This window comes from Polistes canadensis, unplaced genomic scaffold (assembly GCF_001313835.1).
Source record: "Polistes canadensis isolate GaletaPanama2010 unplaced genomic scaffold, ASM131383v1 scaffold_67, whole genome shotgun sequence".
Classification (NCBI taxonomy): Eukaryota; Metazoa; Arthropoda; class Insecta; order Hymenoptera; family Vespidae; genus Polistes; species Polistes canadensis.
Genome location: NW_014569614.1, coordinates 308,819 through 324,408, shown reverse-complemented (window position 1 = coordinate 324,408; position 15,590 = coordinate 308,819). Strand labels below are relative to the sequence as shown.

Below are 15,590 nucleotides of genomic sequence, written 5' to 3'. Positions count from 1 at the left end.
AAAATTTGGGGGGAGATGTTTAAAGAATTATTTGTTATTTATAATTGCTATTTTTCTACAGCTTCTATTTTAATTTCACCGTGTACACCATCACCTTGTGGACCAAATAGTCAATGTCGTACTAGTAATGATCAGGCAGTATGTAGTTGTGTTTCTGGTTACATTGGAACACCTCCTATGTGTAGACCTGAATGTATTGTTAATACGGAATGTCCACCTAACGAGGCATGTACAAATCAAAAATGTAGAAATCCTTGCATTGGAAGTTGTGGTGTTGGTTCAAAATGTATTGTGAAAAATCATAATCCCATTTGTTATTGTCCGGATCGTTACACAGGAGATCCATTCGTTCGATGTACTCCAATCCGTAAGATCCATTAGTTTATTATCATATAGATTCGTTATAATTGTCTTTCTATATCAATATAATTTTCTCATAGCGGAATTACCACCGGTACAAGTGAATCATTGTCAACCAACACCTTGCGGGTCAAACAGTGTATGTCAAATAATCAATGATTCGCCATCGTGTTCTTGTTTGCCAAATTATGTTGGTTCTCCACCACAATGTAGACCCGAGTGTATTAACAATAGTGAATGTCTTAGTCATCAAGCATGTATAAATCAGAAATGCAAAGATCCGTGCACTGATTCGTGCGGAGTCAATGCAGAATGTCGAACAATTAGTCATACACCAATGTGTTTCTGTCCTATTGGATACACTGGAGATCCATTTGTACAATGTATCACTAAACCGAGTAAGTTCATTGTCAAAGTTAATTAAAAGACGTTTTACAAATTCCTAGAATTCTGTGAGATCAAAATATTCATTTGTTCGTAGTCGAAGGCAATTCGATGCAAATAAATCCATGTTTACCATCACCATGTGGTCCCAATGCCGTATGCGTTCAACGCAATGCCGCAGGCTCATGTTCTTGTCTATCTACTTACACTGGAAATCCATATGAAGGATGTAGACCCGAATGCGTTCTTAATTCTGATTGTACACAGAACAAAGTATGCACCAATTCCAAATGCATAGATCCGTGTCCTGGAACTTGTGGCAGCAATGCGAATTGTAACGTTGTAAACCATATTGCAACGTGTTCTTGTCTTCCTTCTTACACTGGTGATCCATATCGATATTGTTTCATAAAACCAATGGGTAAAGTTTGATTTTTGTCTTTAATAATCTTTGATATTAAATGATTTCAATGGGAAAAACATTTATTTCATAAATTTCTTTTTAAACTACAGATACAGCTGTAGACAAAACAGATCCATGCAATAATGCGGAATGTGGTCCGAATAGTAAATGTAGAGTAGTTAATGAAGTTGCTGTATGTTCTTGTTTGCCAACATATGTTGGTAGGCCACCTGCATGTAGACCTGAATGCGTATCAAATTCTGATTGTCCTGCAACTCAATCGTGCGTGAAACAAAAGTGTATGAATTTGTGTCCAACCTCCTGTGGATTGTACACTGATTGTAGAGTTATTAATCATGCACCTTTGTGCACCTGTTCTATGGGCTATACTGGCGATCCATTTACAGTTTGTTTCCCAATACCTTGTGAGTAACTTTCATTAGTAACTGAACTTCACGAAGTACCTATCTTTACTTTTATTGATAATAATGAAAATGCCCGTTTCAGTGACAGTCCCTACACAGCAAGATATTGCATTAAGAGACCCTTGCATTCCATCTCCATGTGGTCCTTACGCAGAATGTCAAAATACAGGAGGATTACCCTCTTGTGCCTGTTTATCGACATACATAGGTAGTCCACCAAACTGTCGACCAGAATGCACTAGTAATTCTGATTGCTCTTCGAATAATGCTTGTATACAACAAAAGTGTAAAGATCCTTGCCCAGGATCATGCGGTACCATGTCAGAATGTAAAGTTCTCGATCACATTCCAATTTGTTCTTGCATCAATGGTTATACTGGCGATCCCTTTAGAGCATGTTATCCTCAGCAACGTAAGTTTTTATAAATTTCACCTGACATTAATCCTGGACCACATATATTCCTAACGCGATTTATCATTACAGCCGAACCTGTATACGTTGATCCATGTGCACCATCTCCATGTGGAGCAAATGCAAAATGTATAGATGGTGCCTGTACTTGTTTAGAGGAGTATTTCGGTGATCCTTATGCTGGTTGTCGACCAGAATGTATTTTAAATACCGATTGTAATTCATTAAAGGCATGCGTACGAAATAAATGCATTGACCCATGTATTGAAACTTGTGGACAGAACGCTTTATGCAAAGTTTATAATCACGTTCCAATGTGCAGTTGCCCATTGGGAATGTCAGGAAATGCATTTGTTTTATGTTCTCCTATCCAAGGTAAAATTTAATTTTTTCTTTATCGTAATACTTGTTGTTCTTTTTCGTATTACTAATTTATCTACTTCTACAGCACCTTCAGTTACTGATCCATGTAATCCGTCCCCATGTGGACCTAATAGTCTTTGCAAACAACATAATTTCCATGCAACATGCACTTGCATTAAGGGCTACATAGGTGCACCACCAACTTGTCGACCAGAATGTGTCGTTAGTTCAGATTGTGCCCCGAACAAAGCCTGTAGCAATCAAAAATGTATCGATCCGTGTCCCGGAAGTTGCGGCCGCAATACTATTTGCAATGTGATCAATCACAATCCTATTTGTTCATGCCTTTCAGGAATGTCTGGTGATCCATTTATCAATTGTTCTCCAATTCGTAAGCAATTTAACTTAAATTTATTCGTATTAGTAGAATCAATATTATATAATTCACATATTATTTGTTTTTTCTTTTCTTTTTAATATCAGCAACGAAGCCTCAAATTTCAATAAATCCATGCTTACCATCACCATGTGGTCCAAATGCAAGATGCGAAATAATCAACGATAATCCGTCGTGTTATTGTTTGCCTGAATTCAATGGATCTCCACCAAATTGTCGTCCAGAATGTATTAGTAATTCCGAATGTTCAAGTCGATTGGCGTGTATAAATCAGAAATGTAGAGATCCTTGTATTGGCTCATGTGGTGCTAATGCCATATGTAACGTAGTCAGTCATACGCCAATGTGTGCATGTACCGCTGGTTACACTGGTGATCCATTTACTCAATGTTCACCAGAACGATGTAAGATAATAGAATTATTACACTACTTTAATAATTTTAATCGGATTAAACATTAACATTTCTTTTCATCTTAGTTGATGTACAAACGGATAAACCTGCTCCATGTACACCATCCCCATGCGGTGCTAATGCAATATGTCGTGAGCAACAAAATATTGGCTCTTGTAGTTGCTTATCAGAATATATTGGTAATCCTTACGAAGGATGCAGGCCGGAATGTATCCTCAATTCAGATTGTCCATCAAACAGAGCTTGTATCAATATGAAGTGCAAAGATCCTTGCCCTGGAATGTGTGCACCGAATGCCAACTGTTATGTAATTAACCATGCAGCAACTTGTACTTGCTTTGAACAATATACCGGAGATCCTTTTATAAATTGCAATCCCATATTACCAACACGTAAGGATATTGATATTTCGACTTTGTAAAAATCTTGAGAACATTTGATTTACGGTCTTCTTCAATTTGAATCCTTTACAGAGGCAGATTCTGTTGACACGTGTCAATCTAATTTATGCGGTCCATATTCTCAATGTAAAGAAAACAATGGACAAATATCCTGCAGTTGTTTATCAACGTACATAGGTGTACCACCTAATTGTAGACCAGAATGTACGATTAGTAATGATTGTCCATCGAATCAAGCATGTAGGAATAAAAAGTGCATTGATCCTTGCCTCGATTCTTGTGGTCTCTATACAACATGTAAAGTGATCAATCATAATCCCATATGTTCTTGTAAATCTGGATATACGGGAGATCCATTCACTATCTGTATTTTCTTATCACGTAAGCTAATCGATATTTTAGCATTATTAACATTTTTATTCATAATATTATTCTAACAAACACGACAAACAAACTTTCATCATATATATTCGTTACTTTTAGCAATACCACATTTTGAACCCGAAAAGGATCCTTGCATTCCATCACCGTGTGGTCCAAATTCGCATTGTCGTAACATCAATGGATCACCATCTTGTTCTTGTATGCAAAATTATATTGGTTCTCCGCCACAATGTAGACCCGAATGCACAACGTCTACCGATTGTGCAAGTAATTTAGCCTGCATACAGCAGAAATGTCAAGATCCTTGTCCTGGATCTTGTGGTCTCAATGCTGTTTGCACAGTTCATAATCATTTACCAATTTGTTCATGCTTCGAAAGTTACACGGGAGATCCATTTGTCAGCTGTCAATACAAACCAATCTGTAAGGAACTAAGTGAAACCTTTTTCAAAATTATTCATCTTATTTATTTATAAATCAATAATGTAATATTTCATAATATAGCTCAAGCCCCATTGGAAAATGATGTTTGCAATGCGTGTGGTCCTAACAGCGAATGTAAACAGGAAAAATGTGTTTGCATATCCGAATATTACGGTGATCCTTACGTAGGTTGCCGACCTGAATGTGTACTCAGTTCAGATTGTGCAATTAACAAGGCTTGCATTCGAAACAAATGTATAGATCCTTGTCTTCAGACTTGTGGACAAAATGCTATTTGCAACGTTTTCAATCATGTTCCAATGTGTAGTTGTCCATATGGTACAACTGGTAATGCCCTTATTTCGTGTCAGACTATAAAAGGTATTAATGCTTTAATGAAATAATGTTCACTTCATAGGACAGACTATTTATATTTATTCGTTTTATATATAGCTCCAGCTATTAAAACACCGTGTCAACCATCACCATGTGGTCCCAATAGTATTTGTCATTCTTTCAATGATCAATCTGTATGCGCTTGCTTACCTAATTATCTTGGAACACCACCAATGTGTAGACCCGAATGTACCATCAATTCGGACTGTAGAATAAATCAAGTTTGTAGAAATCAAAAATGCGAAGATCCCTGCCCAGGAACATGTGGTTTACAAGCAGAATGTATTGTAGTCAACCATAATCCAATTTGTTCTTGCCCTGAACGCTATACTGGAAATCCTTTCATCAAATGCGATATTATAAGTAAGCTGCAATCAATTTGTAATCTTACAAAACGAAACAAAAATTCATTCACAATATTATTCACGAATCGTCCACATTTTATGACACTTAAACAATTACGTATACTTTCCTACAGACGAAGTTTACACACCAATTGTAAATCCTTGTCAACCATCACCATGTGGTCCGTACGCTATCTGTCAAGTTGTCAATGAGTCACCCTCTTGCTCGTGCCTTCCCGAATATAAAGGCGCACCACCAAATTGTAAACCCGAGTGCATATCTAATTCCGAGTGCCCCGCCAACCAAGTTTGCATTAAACAAAAGTGTACAAATCCGTGCCCAAGTTTGTGCGGTACAAATGCAGAATGCCATGTTGTTCATCACGTTGTACATTGCGTATGTCCGAACAGTTATACCGGGGACCCTTATACCAGCTGTTCGTTTATATGTAAGATCATAATTATGTAGAATCATGGAATAACTTTATACAATTCATTCTCATGTATAATTTTTCATTGTTTTAGTATATCGCCCAGAACCATCTCCCTGTTCCGAAGATATTTGCGGTACGAATGCCATATGCAAAGAACAGAATAACGTTGGTGTTTGTTATTGTCCACCTGATTATATTGGTAACCCGTACGAAGAATGTAGACCTGAATGTGTTATCAATCCTGATTGTCCATCTAATCAGATGTGTGTACAAAATAAATGTCGAGATCCTTGTCCCGGCATGTGTGGGCAAAATGCTGAATGCGCAGTTGTCAATCATCAACCATTCTGTACTTGTCGTCCAGGATACACTGGCGATCCATTCTCTTTCTGTAATATTGATAGTAAGTTTTAATTATATTCTTGTTGAAGTGTTTCAAGTATTAAGAACAGCTATTAACCATGTTCATTTTTTTCTCAGCATTTATGGAGGAAAAGAATGTTTGTTCCCCGTCACCTTGTGGTCCAAATAGTCAATGCAAAAATATATCTGGTCAACCAGTATGTTCCTGTTTACCAACGTACGTTGGTAATCCACCTGGCTGTCGACCCGAGTGTGTTGTTAGTTCCGATTGTCCGTCTCAACTTGCATGCAAGGATCACAAATGTATCAACCCTTGTCCAAGCCCATGTGGATTAAACACAAAGTGTATTGTTGTTAATCACAGTCCAATTTGTAGTTGTGCACCTGGATACAGTGGTAATCCTTTCACAGTGTGCACAGCCATACCATGTAAGATCCCCAATAATCTATATGTTATGACTGCAAAGAACATTTTATACTTGCCAAGTTTTTGTATTAATTATTTATTTATTTTTTTGTCTATTACTTTTATCATTTTCAGCTGTAACAATGCCTAGCGTTGTTGAAAAAGACCCCTGTGTGCCATCCCCTTGCGGCCGATTCTCGCAATGTAAAAACATTGGCGGTACACCTGCATGTACATGTTTAGAAACATACATTGGACAACCACCAAATTGCAAACCTGAATGTACCATCAATTCCGAATGCGCAAGTGACAAAGCTTGCTTTGAAACGAAATGTAGAGATCCCTGCCCTGGTTCATGTGGTTCAGGTGCTATTTGTGCTGTAGTTAATCATATTCCAATGTGTACGTGTCCAACAGGATACACCGGAGATCCATTTACTCTTTGCCGATTATTACCTGCAACACGTAAGCTTTTTACATGTTAAAAAACAGATGATATACGAAAATCTAACATTAGAAAAATAATGATAACCCTGATAAATTCTTGAATTCCTTAGCACCACCAATTATACCTGCTGATTTATGTAATCCATCACCATGTGGTCCAAATGCGAAATGTTCCAACGGTACCTGTACTTGTCTACCAGATTTCCAAGGCAACCCATATCAAGAATGTCGACCAGAATGTGTCCTTAATTCAGATTGCTTACGAGATCAAGCCTGTTCTAGAAACAAATGTATAAATCCATGTATGGGAGCTTGTGCAGTCAATGCCTTATGTAATGTTATCAATCATATACCCATGTGTAGTTGCCCTGGAAATATGACTGGCAATGCATTTAGTCAATGCGTACCAGTACAAGGTATTTCCAAAATGATTTAATAATTATTTTTCTTACTTATCAATTGCAGTTAATCGGTAAATGATCGATTAAAATTGCGATTAAACAGTGACGTATATTATAATCAATTGTTTGTTTTATTAGGTTTACCTCCTATTAATCCATGCAGCCCTGGACCTTGTGGCCCTAATAGCGAATGTCGTGTAGTAAATGGACAAGCTGTGTGTTCTTGCATAAAAGGATATTTAGGAATTCCACCAACTTGTAGGCCAGAGTGTATAGTCAGCACTGATTGTCCACAAAATGAAGCTTGTAACAATCAAAAATGCGTAGACCCTTGTCCTGGATCTTGTGGCATAGAAGCTTCATGCAATGTTGTTAATCATAATCCAATCTGTAGTTGTCCATTGCGTTATACCGGTGATCCTTTCGTACGCTGCATGGTTTTATGTAAGATATATTTCATTTATTTTTCCATGTCATTTATTTCTCCTCATTTATTTGCAAAATATCTCATTAAATAAAACAAATGATTATTTTATATACAGTGGAACAACAACCACCAATAGATCCGTGCCAACCATCGCCCTGTGGCCCTAATTCTCAATGCCAAGTAATTAACGATTCACCGTCCTGTTCGTGTCTTTCTGAATTTTCGGGATCTCCACCAAATTGTAGACCAGAATGCATTAATAATAATGAATGCATTACTCAAATGGCTTGCATTAATCAAAAATGTAAAGACCCATGTATTGGGGCTTGTGGTTCCAATGCAAATTGCCATGTTGTAAGTCATACACCAATGTGCACGTGCATGAATGACTATACTGGCGATCCTTTCACTCAATGTACCTTTAAAGCACGTAAGTATAAATTTAGATTATAAATCCAATAATCCGAACCATTTCGTAACAATTGTTATATTTTTAGCCTTGCCACTTCCTGAACCAGGGCCATGTGATTCATCTCCTTGCGGTTCAAATGCAATTTGCAAAGAATTGAATCGAGTAGGCTCGTGTGCTTGCTTACCTGGTTATAACGGCAACCCTTACGAAGGTTGTCGGCCCGAATGTATTCTAAATTCTGATTGTCCTGCAAGTAAAGCTTGCATCAATTCCAAATGTACAGACCCTTGTCCTGGAACCTGCGGATTAAACGCTGAATGTCAAGTTATCAATCATTTACCAATTTGTAATTGTTATCCCCGACACACTGGCAATCCATTTACGTCTTGTAAACCAATAGGAATGGGTACGTAGTTATACTAACTTTAGAATGCTCGTAAACAATGTAACAACATTTGATAAGTTTTAATACTTTTTTTGTAGATATTCAAGATGCAATTAGCAAACCTTGCAATCCGTCACCTTGTGGACCAAATAGTGAATGTCGTGTTGTAAACGGACAGTCAGTTTGTACCTGTTTAGCCGATTTTATAGGAGTTCCACCAAGATGTCGACCTGAATGTTCAGTCAGTGCCGAATGTTCTCCTGCCTTAGCCTGTATAAATAGAAAATGTAGTGACCCGTGTCCTGGCTCGTGTGGTCTAAATGCCAGATGTGAAGTTATCAATCATAATGCAATATGTTCTTGTCAACCTGGATTTATGGGTGATCCACTTATTTCCTGCTTTAACATTCCACGTAAGATATATGATTCTTGATGCGTCAGAGATGCGTTTTGAGTTGAAACTCATCTATAAATTTTATAATTTGTATCATTATAGCTGATAGACCCACCGATACTCTTCCACTTTATGTTAATCCATGTGTTCCCTCACCTTGTGGTCCATATTCTGAATGCCGTGACATTAATGGACAAGCTTCTTGCGCATGTTCACCAAATTATATAGGAGCACCACCTAATTGTCGACCAGAATGTATTAACAATTCAGAATGTCCAAGTAATGAAGCATGTATTCAAAAGAAATGTCAATATCCTTGTAATGGCGTATGCGGAATCGGAGCAACGTGTTCTGTTATCAATCATATACCAGTATGTACCTGTCCAGATAAATTCAGTGGTGATCCATTCGATAAATGTATTCCGAAAATTGAAGATGGTAAGATAAAATTGAAATAACGATTAACCCATAAGTATTACAATTATACGATAAATTTATTATTATTATTTATTAATAGACAAAACGGATAAACAAAATCCATGTGCACAGTGTGGTGCAAACACGCAATGCATCAATGAAATTTGTATTTGCTTACCGGAATATCAAGGAGATCCTTACTTAGGATGTCGTCCAGAATGTGTCTTGAATTTCGATTGTCCAAGAGATAAAGCTTGTATTAATAACAAATGTAGAAACCCGTGTACAGGAATCTGTGGCCGAGATGCTCTTTGTACTGTTGCAAATCATATTCCTATTTGTACTTGTCAATCAGGAATGTCAGGCAATCCATTTATTTTATGTTCACCTGTAGAAGGTATGACAAAATTTTGTTTCACACATTTAGCTTTATATTTCATGACATATCAATAACTATGATATCTTTTTATAGCATCTGTAGAAAAAGATCCATGCAATCCTTCACCTTGTGGATCGAATAGCCAATGCAAAAAAATAAACGACCAAGCAGTTTGCTCTTGCATTCCTGGATATTTGGATTCCCCACCAAATTGTAGACCCGAATGTATAATCAGTTCTGATTGTCCATCGAACATGGCGTGTAATAATCAAAAATGCATAGATCCGTGTCGCGGAACGTGTGGTATCAGAGCACAATGTTTGGTAGTCAATCACAATCCAATTTGTAGCTGTCCTGCAGATTTAACAGGCGATCCATTTACCATGTGCATTTTCATACGTGAGTAATCAGTCATAATTTTTCGAGCAAATACATTTTTATATTTTTAATTTACGTATATTTCATTCGAACAACATTTTTTTAAATGTAGCGGAAAAACAACCTAGCATTACTAATCCTTGCGAACCATCACCTTGCGGAGCAAACAGTCAGTGTCGTGTCGTAAACAATGCACCATCTTGTTCTTGCCTACCAGAATTCATAGGATCACCCCCGAATTGTAAACCAGAATGCATTAGCAACAGTCAATGTTCTACACAATTGGCTTGTATCAATCAAAAATGCCGAGATCCTTGCCCAGGTTCTTGCGGTGTTAATGCAGAATGTAGAGTAATAAGTCATACACCTATGTGTGTATGTACTTCAGGATTTGTTGGTGATCCATTTATACAATGTACTGCAAAAAAACGTAAGTAATATTAAGTCGTGTCATAGTTGCATAAATAATTGAATTTTTTTATTGAAAAAAATAAAAAAAAAAACATTATACATATGCGTAGCTGACGAAGACACAAGTATGAAAGTAACACCATGTCTACCATCACCATGTGGATCTAATGCATTATGTCGTGAATCGAATAGTGTTGGATCTTGTTCGTGTTTACCAAATTACATTGGAAATCCTTACGAAGGCTGTCGTCCTGAATGTATTATAAACAGTGATTGCATTGCCGATCAAGCATGCATTAGATCAAAATGTCAAAATCCTTGTTCAGGTTTCTGTGGTCAAAATTCCGTTTGCCAAGTCGTTAATCATGCACCTTTGTGCACTTGTCAAAGTGGATATACTGGTAATCCATTCCTGTATTGTAACATTGTAGAAGAAACACGTAAGTTATATTATTAATATTTGATCCGAGACACATGATTTTATCAAAGAAATAGGTTTAATTAGATTTCATTTATAGCTAAACCAACAGATCCATGTGTTCCTTCACCCTGCGGTCTAAACAGTCAATGTCGTGTATCAAATAATCAAGCAATTTGTAGTTGTTTGCCTACATTTATTGGAACACCACCTGCATGTCGTCCAGAATGTACTGTTAGTTCTGATTGTTCGACAAACCGTGCATGTAAAGATCGTAAATGTATAGATCCCTGTCCAGGAATTTGTGGTATTAATGCAAGATGTGAAGTAATCAATCACAGCCCGATCTGCAGTTGCAAAGTAGGTTCAACTGGTGATCCATTCGTAAGATGTTTCGACCTTGCACGTAAGTATAAAACAATTGTTATTTACCTCAAGTGTTTAACATTTATTTTATTGTATAATTAATTTACAAAATGGAATTTATTTTTTTAGTACCACTCAGTCCACGACCTGAACAAATAAATCCATGCGTTCCATCACCTTGCGGTCCATTCTCCGTATGTCAAGATAGTAAAAATAGTGGAATACCTACGTGTACCTGTATGGAAAATTATATCGGCAGTCCACCCAATTGTCGACCAGAATGTACAATAGATTCTGAATGTATTAGTAGTAGAGCATGTTTGAGACAGAAATGTACAGACCCTTGTCCTGGTTCCTGCGGTATCGGAGCTAATTGTTATGTAATCAATCACATGGCAATGTGTGTATGTCCCAATGGTTATACGGGAGATCCTTTCGTCAATTGTGTCATAGAACCAGAACGTATGTGAAATCTTTTATGAAACTAATTTGTATTATTTATATCCCACAAGTTATCTGCATAATGAAAAATGATTACAGCTACACCTGATTTACAAGATCTTTGCCATTTGTCGCCATGCGGTTCAAATGCAATGTGTCATAACGGCACATGTACGTGTCTACCAGAGTATCATGGAGATCCATATTATGGATGCCGTCCTGAATGCGTACAAAATCCAGATTGTCTATTAGATAAAGCTTGTGTCCGCAACAAGTGTTCTGATCCATGCTCAGAAGCATGTGGCAAAAATGCACAATGTATTGTAATAAATCATACACCAATGTGCAGTTGTCCTGATGGAATGTCAGGAAACGCATTTGCTGCGTGTTATCCCGTAAAAGGTAAATTAGCATAATGCTAATTCTTACATACGATACATTCATATATACCTTACAAACAATTCATTTTATAGATCCAGAAATTGTTAAACCATGCAATCCATCGCCATGCGGACCAAATAGCAGATGTCAAGAATTTAACGGGCAAGCCGTTTGTTCTTGCGTTTCCGGATATATTGGAAATCCTCCAGCATGTCGACCAGAGTGTACTGTTAACACTGATTGTGCATTAAATGAAGCTTGCATTAATATGAAATGCAGAGATCCTTGTCCAGGCTCGTGTGGTATATCGGCTCGTTGTCAAGTAATTAATCACAATCCTATTTGTAGTTGCGCACCCATATTTACCGGAGATCCATTTGTCCGTTGTATACCTAAACGTAAGTATTAATATTTGTATATTCTCATGGAACCAACAATGTATTAATTTTTGAACTATTTTTCTATTAAGCCGATGAAGTACCACAAACTTTAAATCCATGTCAACCATCACCTTGCGGTCCTAATTCTTATTGTCAAGTTCGAAATAACGCACCATCGTGTTCTTGCAAAGATGGATTCATTGGCACACCACCTAATTGCCGACCCGAATGTATTAGTAACAGTGAATGCAGTAATTACTTGTCGTGTATCAATCGCAAATGCGTTGATCCATGTCCAAGTTCTTGTGGTTTAAATGCGGAATGCCACGTATTAAATCATATACCCACATGTACTTGCCTTTATGGTCATACTGGTGATCCATTTATACAATGCACAATTAAACAGAGTAAGCGACAACTTTATTCTGTTTACTCTAAAACCAATGTACATGGGAAACAAATGATTTCATTTTGATACAAATTTTTTAGCTGAATCACCACAATTAGATCAACCGTGTCAACCGTCTCCTTGCGGAGTAAATGCTGTTTGTAGAAAACTTCAAGAAGTTGCTACTTGTTCCTGTTTACCTGAATATATAGGAAACCCTTACGAGGGTTGTCGTCCTGAATGTTCAATCAACTCTGACTGTCCTTCTAATTTAGCTTGTGTTAGATCTAAATGTACAAATCCATGTCCTGGTACTTGTGGTTCCAATGCAGACTGTCAAGTTGTCAATCATTTACCTATTTGTACTTGTATGTCGCAATACACTGGAAATCCATACACAAATTGTTTCTACGAAATGGTAGAACGTAAGTTTCTTAATGATTTTTATTTCTATGAAATATCTTTTCAATTCATAATAATCAAATAAGTAAATAATAATTTATTATACTTGTAGCTATCGATAAAGAACAAGATCCTTGTAGTTCACCAGTTTGCGGTCCTAATAGCAGATGTCAAAATATTAACGATCAAGCCGTTTGTTCATGTTTACCAGAATTTATAGGAACTCCACCAAACTGTAGACCGGAATGCGTAATTAATTCAGAATGTGATTCGAAACTAGCATGTATCAAAAATAAATGCGTAGACCCATGCCCTGGAACTTGCGGACGCAATTCTCAATGCAAAGTTATACGTCACAGTCCTATTTGTAGTTGCGCATTCGATATGACGGGTGATCCTTTCGTTTACTGCTTCTCGGGTAAATATTTATCAATCGATTAATTTGTTTTCAAATACTTTTCACAAAAAATCAAACTATCATTGACAATTATAAAACAAAATTAATTACATTTTTCAACAGCACCAAAACCGGATGATGTATATCCTAAAGATCCGTGCACACCATCTCCTTGTGGGCCTAATGCAATGTGTAAAACTGTTAACGATGTACCAGTATGCAGTTGTATGAATAATTATATTGGGGTGCCACCTAATTGTCGCTCGGAATGTTCTATTAATTCAGATTGTCCTGCCAATAAAGCTTGCATGAGAGAAAAATGTAGAGACCCATGTCCCGGATCTTGTGGTCTCTATGCACAATGTTCAGTTGTTAATCACACACCAGTATGTACATGTCCTGAAGGTTACACTGGTGATCCTTTTGATAACTGCTATCCCAAACCTGTAACAAGCGGTAAGATTCCTAAACAAATTATATTTTTTTTATATACATTTACATAATTTAACTTCATCAATAATTTATCATTTTTCACAGAAGTTGAACCAACTGATCCTTGCAAAGAATCATTGTGTGGATCAAATACTCAATGTAATGCAGGTATTTGCACCTGTCTACCAGAATATTTTGGAAATCCATACGTTGGTTGTCGTCCCGAGTGTGTTGTTAATACCGATTGCTCTCGTAATAAGGCTTGCATACAGCATAAATGTCAAAACCCTTGCATTGGTGTCTGTGGCATTAATGCTGAATGTAATATCGTTAATCATTTACCTATGTGCAGTTGTCCAGAAAATATGTCCGGTAATGCATTCATTTCTTGCACTCCTATCGAAGGTTTGTATTCTTGAAATATTATCCGCAAGATTGGTAAATTGAAAAGAGATTTGATATTCATTGCTAATTAATTAATGACACATTATTTAGATGTAACAGTAAAGAATCCTTGCAATCCATCTCCATGTGGCCCGAACAGTCATTGCAATGCAATTAATGGTGTTGCTGTATGCGCATGTATTACTGGTTTCAAAGGAACACCACCTTCTTGTAGACCAGAATGCGTTGTAAGCTCTGATTGTTCTCGTAACAGAGCTTGTAATAATCAAAGATGTATCGATCCATGCGCAGGGGCATGCGATATATCTGCAGAATGTGTTGTAATCAATCATAATCCTATATGCAGTTGTCCAGCATCATATACAGGAGATCCATTTATAAAATGTATACCGCAAGGTAAGAATTTCACTAACCAAATTGTTTAATTTTTATTCGAAAATAACTGCTAACGTATATAAATTTAATTTTTACTTTTCCGTATCTTACGTTTCAGTATCAGAATCGAAACCTCCGGTAAATCCTTGTTTACCATCACCTTGCGGACCAAATTCATTGTGCCAAGTTTTAAATAATGCACCATCGTGTTCTTGCCTTCCCGAATATAATGGAAGCCCACCAAATTGTAAACCCGAATGTATTAGCAATAACGAATGTCCAATTCAGCAGGCATGTATCAACAGGAAATGTAGAGATCCTTGTCCAGGATCATGTGGAATTAATGCAGAATGCAGTACAGTCAGTCATATTCCCATATGCACATGTACCAATGGTTTCACTGGTAATCCATTTGCACAGTGCTACCCGCAACAATGTAGGTTTAAATAGAAGGATACCATACATACATGCATTTTATACATAAATATAAGTAACATCTTTTTTCTTTTTGGATCGTAGTATATGAAGTACCTACGGTATCTGATTTGTGTCAACAAATATCATGCGGCACAAATGCTAAATGTCGTCTATCTCACGAGACAGCATTCTGTTCGTGTATACCTGAATTTTATGGAAACCCATACGAAGGTTGTCGACCCGAGTGTGTTGTTAATTCCGATTGTTCTCTTAATCAAGCATGTGTACGTAATAAGTGTCAAGATCCTTGTCCCGGAACATGCGGCTTGAATGCTGTTTGTTACACTACCAATCATATACCATCTTGTAATTGTCAATTTGGGTACACTGGTGATCCATTCACTCGTTGTAATCCTATCGAACAATATC

The 15,590-nt window shown here is 37.0% G+C and overlaps 1 protein-coding gene across 1 annotated transcript in view; it reads left to right on the top strand.

The window, feature by feature from the left end:
* LOC106786167 overlaps positions 1-15,590 on the top strand; it is a 76,098-nt gene that overhangs the window by 48,742 nt on the left and 11,766 nt on the right. The window contains 39 exon segments of the mRNA XM_014747277.1: positions 62-367; positions 441-758; positions 842-1,165; positions 1,264-1,572; positions 1,655-1,984; positions 2,057-2,359; positions 2,433-2,738; positions 2,831-3,148; positions 3,223-3,549; positions 3,631-3,939; positions 4,042-4,365; positions 4,447-4,746; positions 4,819-5,124; positions 5,240-5,542; positions 5,631-5,942; positions 6,020-6,331; positions 6,444-6,773; positions 6,866-7,171; positions 7,295-7,600; positions 7,699-8,013; positions 8,081-8,401; positions 8,479-8,793; positions 8,877-9,212; positions 9,292-9,588; positions 9,664-9,969; positions 10,061-10,378; positions 10,470-10,786; positions 10,865-11,183; positions 11,273-11,605; positions 11,684-11,986; positions 12,058-12,363; positions 12,435-12,752; positions 12,835-13,158; positions 13,248-13,553; positions 13,656-13,988; positions 14,070-14,369; positions 14,460-14,765; positions 14,863-15,180; positions 15,264-15,590. Coding sequence (XP_014602763.1) covers positions 62-367; positions 441-758; positions 842-1,165; positions 1,264-1,572; positions 1,655-1,984; positions 2,057-2,359; positions 2,433-2,738; positions 2,831-3,148; positions 3,223-3,549; positions 3,631-3,939; positions 4,042-4,365; positions 4,447-4,746; positions 4,819-5,124; positions 5,240-5,542; positions 5,631-5,942; positions 6,020-6,331; positions 6,444-6,773; positions 6,866-7,171; positions 7,295-7,600; positions 7,699-8,013; positions 8,081-8,401; positions 8,479-8,793; positions 8,877-9,212; positions 9,292-9,588; positions 9,664-9,969; positions 10,061-10,378; positions 10,470-10,786; positions 10,865-11,183; positions 11,273-11,605; positions 11,684-11,986; positions 12,058-12,363; positions 12,435-12,752; positions 12,835-13,158; positions 13,248-13,553; positions 13,656-13,988; positions 14,070-14,369; positions 14,460-14,765; positions 14,863-15,180; positions 15,264-15,590 — 12,267 coding nt within the window.